Genomic DNA, 10,629 nt, shown 5'->3' with positions numbered 1-10,629 from the left:
TGTAGACCCCTCATCCATAACCACAATATCTTGTTTGGACTCCAAAATTTGAATCTTTTTTTTGTTAATCTAACTAACTAATTTTGATCTCATTTTCTTAAGAAACTTATTTCCCTCTTTGTTCTAGCTTTGCATATCAAAGTATTTGGCATCGCTATAGAGTATCATGAAGTTGAAGTCTCATATTCCTTGTAGTAGTTTACTACATCATCATTCTTCTTAGCATTTATCTATTTGTGAAAATCCCTCAAAATTATACCTTCAACACCAAAGGAGCCACAAAGAATGGCTAGATTTGTAGTAATCATCATACTAGAATTTTTTCTCTAGCTATGGTTTATATGTAGAGTTAGTTTGGCCAAAATGTCTTGCCTCGTCTTCATCAATGATTTAAATTTTAGGGTCAATGATTACCAAGTATCCTTTATATTTTGGGTGAATACATTAGAATAATGAAGAATAAATAAATCCAGCATTCTATTAGAATTATTAACACTTTATCATTAAGTCACTTATGACCTTTCTTTCAAGAACACAAATTATCTACCAATAAAGTTAATGTAGGGCAAGTCCCAATGCAACTACTAAGCTTATTTTAGCTAGCAGTTGCTGCTCAATATTTTTAGCACTAATTTGTAGAGCTGACGACCCCATGTAAGCATAATTTATTGCTTTTTTTTAGCACTATTGTTAAATAAAATTTTAAATAAATGTTTGCATAATATTTGTTGCAAATAAAATTTAGACAAATAAAGAGAAGAGAAATAAAGATGGTGAAGACATGTATCAATTTTCCAATAAATTGCAGATGTTTATTTTTAACCTGTCTTTTTGGAAAGCTTATGTTAAAATTTGAAGATTCTAATTTATCTTTTCCTCCAACCTTAAAGCTTCTTAATTTAAGGATAAATTGTCCATAAACAACTACTTAGGAACATGAGGTTAGATGTCTCATAAACAACTACTTAGGAATATGAGGTTAGGTGTTCCATAAATGAATTAGAGGTGTGGAGAAGTTATTGGCTATATTACATTATGGGGAAGGTAATCTACCTTTTTACATGGCTCTTATAATTATAGGAAAGCAACATCCGACACAATTGATTTCATCATTCCCTATGTAATGGGGGAGGTAATCTACCTTTTTACATGGCTCTTATAATTATATGAATGAAATGAGAAAAAAAATTTTTAATGACGTCCATGAGACCAATGGTCTAAGGGACCAAAAGAAGAACCATTAATCAGTTTGCTAAGATTTCTCTAGGTTGTCCCTTTTGTTGTGGATTTGTGTTAACAAGATGGCCACCTTGTGAAGTTTTGGTCCCTCAAAAAGTTATTTTATGATGTTCATCTATAAGGTGTCTTTGTATTGGTTGTGGATATCCTCATATGTAGTACAATTTTTGACATAATGTCATTCCGTTTCCACCACCCCCTTGTTGTAAAACCTACAAATTCTTTCCTCCCACCCTTCTTTAGGGACCTTCCATCTACCAGTTTCACATCTCAAATGGTGTGATCCGGACCTCAAATGAGTGATTAAAATTTTAGCCTTTCCTTTGATATTGAATCCTAAGTATTCTATATCGCCATGTTTGAATGTAGGGTTGAATTCTTTGACATAGCAAGCTTTTTTCCTACCTATTTGATTTGTCCACATGGCAGTCCTGATTTTTTCCAACGCCCATTTTTTAATCTCTAAGTTGGGTTTTGGGCTCTCTTGGTAGTCAATCTTCCAATTGTTGAACCATTTGCTATTTTGTTTCTTCCATGTCTTCTTTCGACGGTCTAGCTCCTTGTCAACCACCATCCTAGGCCAACAATTTATATCCATATTTCTCACTTTTTTTAAGTAGCTTAGCAAGAAAATAATTGTTGAGGCCTCCACCAAGAACATGACTGCTTCTACCAAGAGAATCTCATAAGGAACCATTGACTTGACTTTGAGGTTAGTGGTAATGAAATATTTTTGTATTCTTTCTATTTGTTGACATTTATGGTTTGATATGCTACTCCCCCATACTTCACTTCCATAAAGACCAACCAAAATCACTAGCGACCCAAAGAGGATTTTCATAGTCTTCCAATCCCATAACTCCACCTTCATGTACCTGTTTTAAAGAAGGTACGAGGCCTTCCAACCCCCCTGTATTCTTTTTGATATGCATGTCTCCCAACCTAACCAATAATGGAAATTGATCCCCAGATACTTGTATTCTTCCACAGTTTCTAATTCGTTGTCCTTAAATATGAAAGTATGTTACTATTTTTTTTTCAAGGAAAAGACCATGATCTTAGTCTTAGAGGTGTTAGACTTCCATCCCTACCTCGGTGCAAAAGGTCTCTAAATTACTCAAGTTCCCTTAGCCCATGGGCAATTTTAGCAATGAGGATAAGTTCATCCACATAAAGAAGCATTCTAATCACATAAACAACTAGCTAATTCCCTCTCCATTGGCTTTGTTTAGCCACTCTTCCAACTTATCAATATAAAGGCCAAACAAGGTAGGAGACAACAAACATCCCTGTTTGACCCCATGTTTCTCCCAAAGCATTCTAACATGCCCTCTTTAGTTTTGATTTTTGCTTCAACTTGTTCATAAAGCTTATAAGGAGCAGCCATTCTTTTGGAACTTCCAATTCTTCTATTATATTCCATAGTTTATCCCTATGGACAATATGAATGAATGAAAGAAAGATTTTTAATGACATCCACGAGGCCATAAGCCTAAGGGACCCACATAAAACTCCTAGTCTGTCTGATTTGATTTCTCCAGCTTGTCTCTTTTGTTGTGAATCTATATAAGTAAAGAGGAGTCTTAGTCCTTCAAAAAGGTCTTTTATGTTGTTCACTTTTAACTTTTCTTTGTGCTAACTACGAATGTCTTTATATGTTGTACAATCCTTTAGATAGTGCCACTCTATTTCCACCACACCCTCATTGCAAAATCTACAAATTTTGTCCTCCCACTCTTCCTTAGGGGCCTTCCATGTACTAGTTTCACATCTCAAATGGTGGGAACCAGATATCAGTTGAACGATTAGGATTTTTGCCTTTCCTTTAATCTCGACGCCTAAATATTCTTTGTCATCATGTTCACATGTGAGATTAAATTCTTTGACATAATAGGCCTTTTTTGTACGTAACTGGTTTGCCCACATGGTAGATCTGATTTTTTCTGCCACCTTTTTTTTTAATTTCAGAATTGTTTTCTAGGCACTCTTGGTAGTTATTGTTCCACTTGTTGAACCATTTATCGTTTTGTTTCTTCCATGCTTTCTTCCGACGAGCCAATTCTCTGACAACCACCCTACTAGGCCAGCGATGTGCATCCATTTTACTCACTTTTTTTAGATAAGTCAACAATCTAACAATTATCAAGGCGAACCATTGATTTGATTTTGAGATTAGTTGTGATGAAGTGTTTCTGAATTCTTTCAATTTGTTGCCATTTTGGTTTGATATGCAACTCCCCCATACCTCGCTGCCATATAAAATAACTGATATCACTAGTAACCCAAAGAGGGTTTTCTTAGTCTTCCAATCCCATAACTCTGTTGTCCTACACCTATTTTGAAGAAGATAAGATGCCTTCCATCCCCCCTATATCCTTTTTGATCTGCATGTTTCCCAACTGAGCCGGTAATGGAAATCTATCTTTAGATAGTTGTATTCTTCTACAATTTCTAGCGCTTTGTCATTAAATATGAAAGTGCATTGTTGTTTTCTCTTCCTCAAGGAAAAGACCACGATCTTGGTCTTAGAAGTGTTGACCTCCATCCCTATTTATGTGCAAAAGGTTTCTAAGTTCTTCAAATGTTCCCTCAGCCCCTGTGTTGTTTTAGCAATGGGAATAAGGTTATCAACATACAGAAGCAATCTGATCATGATAATGGGCACCCCTGATTGACCCCTAGCTCACTGCCAAAACATTCTAACATGCCTACTTTGGTTTTGATTTTCGCTTTAACCTGTCAGTAAAGTTTATAAACAACAACTCTATACTCTGTTGGGACCTCCAATTCTTCCATCCTATACCATAACTTATCTCTAGGGATGATGTCAAAAGCTTTCTTAAAGTCATCAAAGCAGCAAAAAATCTCTTCCCCCAATTTATCCCACGCTTTTTCGATGAAGAACCTTAGGGTAATGCAATGATCAATGGTGGAATGTTTTGGTCTGATACTCGCCTGTCCCATAGCTCTTTTCCCTTCTTTTTCTACCCATCCACTGATTTTCTGCTCCACCATACTCCCGTAGAGTTTGCTTAATAGGGGGTTCACTATGATGGTGCGGTAGTTGGAAGAGTTGTTGACATCCCCACTCTTATGGAAAGGATTAACTACATTGGTGGTCCACTCCGTGAGAAAGCAGCCTTGCTTGACCATATTAAAAATGTTCCTAATGTGTGAAATCAACAAATCTGTCCCCCACTTTAAAAATTCAGCGTGCAGCCCATCAATATCTGAACTTTTCCACTCGCCAATCTCCTTATCCCTAGACTAGTGTCTTCCTCATAAAATAGTTCATATGAAAAGTCTTCTTAAAGTCAACAAAGGAAGAAAAAAAGGAAAGCAGCATCGGACACGATTTCAGCTTTCTCCTTAACCGAGCTTTGAAAATCGAGAGGTGGAGCTGGTGCTAATTGCAATCGGTAGAAATGGGAGGAAGAGCTGCCATGCAAGGTATCAGCAGAGTAATTGGAGGGGGAGCGACTGCCACTCATAGACTCGGAGCTGCTATTTACTCTGCGGCGCACTACCAGGTGAAGAATTCAGTTACTACTTCAGAGAAAATAACGGTTCCCACTTCTACATCTGTTGAATCCACTTGTCAGTTCAGTCCCGAGCAGGAAAAAGTGATTAATGAGGGTTACGGACAAGGGTTTCAAACTCTCCCGAATGAAAATCACCATGTTTCTGATCGCCTTGTATTTGGGTCTCTACCAACTCAGCAACAAGTTTTGGAAGACACGTCAGATTTGCTGGATGCCCATAAACAGTGAGTTAGCCTTCTCCTATTCCAAAATCACTCTCTCTCTCTCTCACACACACACACATTCAATTAAATTATACGTGGTTATAGTTTGCTGCATTCTGGTTGAGTTTCGTGGTTCGTTTGTTCAACTCCTTTAGCATGATATGAAACCCAACGTGTATCTTAGAGAAGCTAATTTGATCCCCCAGTCCTGCAATCTATATTATAAAACTAGTTCAATCCCCAATTTCACGATGTGCGTCTAGGAGAGTCTCCAGTGAATCTAGGAAATGCAACTATTGATTAGAGAATATGTTAATTGAGATGGGGTTCTGTTTTAACAAGAACCCAATTTTTATTTTTAGAGATTCTTAAAATTTAGGTCAGAGGGTCAATATAAGCCCGTGTGATGCCATAGATTGGCGATTACATGTTGTATGGAATTTAAATCACTGGATTGTAGACTATACAGAAACAGGAACAGTAAGAGTACGCCTATAATTAGAAAATTGACATTAGTTGTAAAGGAATATCCTAAAATGTGAGGAACTGGGGAGTTATTAGCCTACGTGCATATTTTGAATGCAGCACACGTCTGCCTGGACCAGTTTATTCGCATATCTCGACTGAAGAGATAAATGGGAGGGGCAAGCTTTTGATCACTTTAGGTCCTTGTATGGCCGGTGGAACGCAATTGGGTAAAAAATGAAAGATAATTCGTCTTAGTTTTTGTGCACCAATTTGAACACGAGTGACTAGTCTTTGCTTTGGTTGTTAATTGTATTCAAGTTGCCGTCTGATATGCATACAAAATGATGATTGTGATGGTTGTGTTGTTTTTATGTACACAAGGTAAAATCAATGATCTGTACCTCCTCTAATTGTCTGCTACGTCAAATGCCATATTAAATATCTAATTCCTGATTTCAATGGACTGCTTACACAGACCATTGAAATTATACTAACTTAAAAATCATGATTTGCACAGTAATCGTTAGTTGTTATTCTTTTTCGCAGGAATGCTGCCTTTGTTTCTAGCACAGTTGATCATGAGTCAGTGTCATCATTGTTCCAGTCTGTGTATGAGAAGTCCGATTCGGTTGAAGTTTCTAATATGCGAGCGATTGTGGGTTCATCCTATGAGAACTTAGTTAATCAAGTTGATTCAGTTTTGAAAGAGAACAATGACAAAGTGTTGCCAAAATCTGGATATTCTAATGCTATCAAGGCATTTAATTTGCTCCAGAGTAATCCTGCAATTCAGGTTATCTAATTTTACTTTTGAATGATTTTGCTTTGTTGAAGATCTAGTTGGGAACCCATCACTTATAGTTCTGGTCTATGTTACTTTAACATCTCTCAGAGTTTTATTTGCTTGTAGTCTTTGAGGATGGTTTACAATGTTAGTTTTCCCTGCATTTGGAAAATTGTGTAAATTGCAAGGTTGACAAGAAAAGCAAAATAGCGACTGATCAGATAACCAAATGATCATTATTTCTTAAAATACTCTTTAATCTTAAAGTTCAGAACATATTGGAAACAAGTGAACCATGACCGTGTAAAAGAAGCTTGAGGTCAAGTAAATTCTAAACCATTACACTCACAGAAAGTTCACTTTAAACCTTAAATGCGTACTTTACTAAAAATCCAGACATGGCATTATTAATTAATCTGCTCCTGTTTTCCAGTCCATTGATATATGAGGGGTGGCACAGTATTGGCATGGCTTTTAGAAATGAAAATTTTCATTAAAACATTCAATGACTTTTTGGCTCTAAATTCAAGAAATGATTTGAGTTTCTTCTGCATCTAATTAACTAAGAGAAATGAATGATTTTAAATTCATAAGTTGTGACTTATGCCTCACCTTGCATAAGGTATAGTGCACAATGAAGTATAAACGAACTGTTTAAAAGGAGGTCAACTATTACTAAGACTTAACATAAAACAGTATGTGCAGTTTGGTTTTCTTTCTGATGACAGAATGTGCTCTGATATCACTGAAATATCCTTGCCATTTTATTTTTTCTAATTTCTAGAATCAGATTAGAAAACGAAACCAAATCATAGTTTATCTCATGGGATTTTTGAATAAAGAAACACAGATAACCGCATTATTCGAGACATTCAAATGGCTTGTAAGAAACTGGGAACAATCTGACCTAACTTGTGACTTAGATTAGGAAGAGGTGAATACATAATATGCTGCTGTGTACTTCTGGAAATAGTAGCCTTAAACTCATGAGAAGCTGCGATAAAGAAACTGCTTGATTTCGGTCTGTGCATGTGATTCCCAAGGCAGGAATATGGAACTGTGATTCTATTTGAAGGCTGTTTTGTACTAGGAGTCAAGCTTCAACCTTTAGCATGAAAAATCAGATCAATCTGCCCCTGTATTTAACTGAACTGCTTCTACCTTTTGAATGGGGTTACTAAGTTTAATGATCCTGTTACTGTGATCAGAATGGATGCTATCTGTCCAATATTGTCTTGGGTTAAGATCCAAGCTTGAACTTCCCAGGGGTACATCCTGATAGGCAAAGAAGTTCAACTTCTTGCAGAGAAAATTAAATATCAAAGATGTGTAAGAATGACTATCTATCATCATACAATTTCTTCTTAAAGACTTCAGCGACCCAACTTCGAAAGCCAACTTTGATGCCAATTGCTAAAAAACTCAACCTACCTTGATAAGGAAGCAACATAGGAGTGGCTCCACAACTTGTGACTGAAATATAGGAACTTAAGGTGTGACCCTGTAATGGATAACTAAAATAATATTTTCTGGGAATTTAGCTTTTTCGCCTCTTATTTAATTATTCCCAAATCCCCTTTATTTTAATGATCCGGCCTATGGGGAAAATTCAACAGAATAGGCTAGCATCTTTATTCATTCAATTATTGGCATTCTAAACGGAGGGGGACATTACAGTCCTCCCTTGTCGGGATTGCTTGTCCTCTAGCAATCACAGGACAATCCACTGCTCCACTCCGATATAAATATTCAAACCCCACATATCATGAAGCAACTCATTAGGGTGCACTCATGACAATGCATCCAACAAATGACTACCTTTACAAACCCTCCCTTCCTGTAGATTGCCTGCCGTCAAGTAATCCACACCTTCATGCTGAACCAAATACCTGGATCCCATATCAACCTCAGGAATGTTGCTCCACCAAAATGCTGCGCTATTCTGATATCAATGCTGATACACCACAAACTGTGAAGTAACATAATGGGATTTATGTGAAACAATACATCCAACCAGTCAATAGTTGGATCCCAGTTATAGAACCTGCTGTATGAGATGAAGTAGAATAATACCAAGAATCATTATCCGTCATCCAACCATACATATAGACCAACCAAAGAATGTGGTAAGCAACTCTCACATATTCAAAATTCAATAGACTAGGCCACCGCATATTGCTGTTCTGAAATGTTCTATGTTATGAGAACAGATATAAATCGTATGGTCCAGAGTACAACTTCTTAGCTTGACTCAAAAAAAAAGTGTGGACAGAAAATTAATAAACTGCATAAGCAATATAGATTTCCCTTTTATCACAAAAGCAATGGCCTGATTATAGAGAATTTATTACAAACGAACTGAACAATAGATTGCACATTATGCTCATACCATAACTGATGTTATCAGGCAATATTGATACTTTAAAATGTTACGGTTCTGAGGATCGCTGCAAATGTAATAGCACTGCCATAATGTTTGGTATTTGTTTTCCAAACGATAGTGTCCTCTTGTATTCATATGAGGAATAAACCAAGAGAAGATACATGTCCCTTCATGAAACATGTCTATTCATCAATATAATTAATATAATAGCAAACTTAATTATATATGTAACTTCTCTTTAATCTCACAGGCTTATCCTACCAAAACATCAACACTCCCTCTTAGCTAGGGAGGATAAACATGGGACACGTATTACACCATTGGTAGGTATGGCAAATTTTAAAGACATCTTTGATCAGAAGATATCCACCATTTTGATATCACATATGATATCAAAAATATTAGCCTTTAGAATATCAACATATGATATTCACCGAAACTCTAAGTAATGGTCTTCGAAATATCAACACTTGGTATTCACCATGTACTTAATAAGACAATGGTCTCCAGAATATGAACATATGATATTAGAATATCAACATATGATATTTACCAAAACTCTAAGTAATGGTCTTCGAAATATCAACACTTGGTATTCACCATGTACTTAATAAGACAATGGTCTCCAGAATATGAACATATGATATTCACCATTTTTATATCACATTTGAGTATTGCTCTCTAGAATAATAATGTATGATATTCACCAAATATTCTTCGAGTAATGGCCTTCAGAATGTTGAGATGCAAGATATTCACCAAGTACTATGAGTAATGGTTTCCAGAACATCAAGTTCCATGATATTCACCAAGTACTCTGTGTAATGGCCTCTAGAACATCAATTTGCATTACATTCACCATGTACTCAAACAATGTTTATAAGGTATGTGCACACTTATTCTCATAATACGTACCATATAAACATGCACCATGCAAAGTTTAATCTATCATGATTTGCATAGACATTGTAAGATATCCATAATAGAAAATTAAGTTATTGTAAGATCGTCACCTTTCAATAACTTTTGCAAATACGAGTGATAATCATTTGGAAGTCATCACTTCCTCATGACATACACAAGGGATAGACCCATTTAAAACACATAGTCATACACACAAACTTTTGAACTCCCTCTGAATATAAATCATCTGAGCTCCTCAATCAAAGTTGCCTTTGAAGAATTGTCAAAACTCCCTCCAAGTCTGAAATTGATCTCCCTTTTCCTACAATAACATTCTCGGAGAAAAAGATCAACTCAAATAGCTCTTACAATAAAAAACACTTTTAATAATTATTCTCAATAATAATATTATAATATTTTAACTATAAGAACATTAGTAATTTGATTGTATACATTCATAATGAATTAATTCTATACAAATATAGTTAAATGATTACAAATATCATTAATTGTAATATATCATACCTCTTATCTAAGGTGTGGGGCCATGCATCTCCCTATCCTTTTAAGACCGTTGCTCAATCCCTATCCATGTCACGGCTTCACTAACTACCTCCGTACAATTTGGTCGTTGCTATGTTAATGTCAATACATGGTGGCCTATGTTATGGTGGGGCCGCAAAGTAAGTATAATTTCACGCCCATATTGATGGTACTCAAGAATTGGCAATCTCTAAAGTTTGAAACATAACTCTCTCCAACTCTGTCACCATGGCGATATGGAATGCCATGTCATTTTCACACCCATGTTGATAGTACTCAAGAATTGGCGATTTCCAAAGTTTGAAACATAACTCTCTTCAACTCTATCACCATGGTGATACGAAATGCCATGTCATTGGGTCAAGTGCCATGTCGGGTATATCCCTCTCTTTTTTATTGTAACATCCGGTTTTCTAGGGTCTAATTTAACATTCAACATACTCAAAGAATACAGTTATAATATCGAATTCATAGTAAGGTAGTTGTGTCATTCAAGTTCATGTGATTAAGATATACCGTTAAATTCAGTTAAACAAAATTTCTTAACTAAATACTTGAAATACC

General features: G+C 35.9%; 1 protein-coding gene across 1 annotated transcript in view; it reads left to right on the top strand.

Annotated features, from left to right (window-relative positions):
• The first annotated feature begins 4,635 nt into the window (after positions 1-4,635).
• Positions 4,636-10,629, top strand: part of LOC149553836 (uncharacterized) — a 29,522-nt gene continuing 23,528 nt past the window's right edge. The window contains exons 1-2 of the mRNA XM_089789188.1: positions 4,636-5,005; positions 5,999-6,245. Of these exons, the coding sequence (XP_089645314.1) occupies positions 4,665-5,005; positions 5,999-6,245 (588 nt within the window). The 5' untranslated portion in view covers positions 4,636-4,664. The remainder of the gene's footprint in view (positions 5,006-5,998; positions 6,246-10,629) is intronic.

Source organism: Cupressus sempervirens, chromosome 6 (assembly GCF_028749045.1).
Source record: "Cupressus sempervirens isolate cs-2001-9-10 chromosome 6, ASM2874904v1, whole genome shotgun sequence".
Taxonomy (NCBI): domain Eukaryota; kingdom Viridiplantae; phylum Streptophyta; class Pinopsida; order Cupressales; family Cupressaceae; genus Cupressus; species Cupressus sempervirens.
The sequence above is the reverse complement of the archived record's forward strand: the minus strand, read 5'-3'. Positions and strand labels throughout refer to the sequence as shown.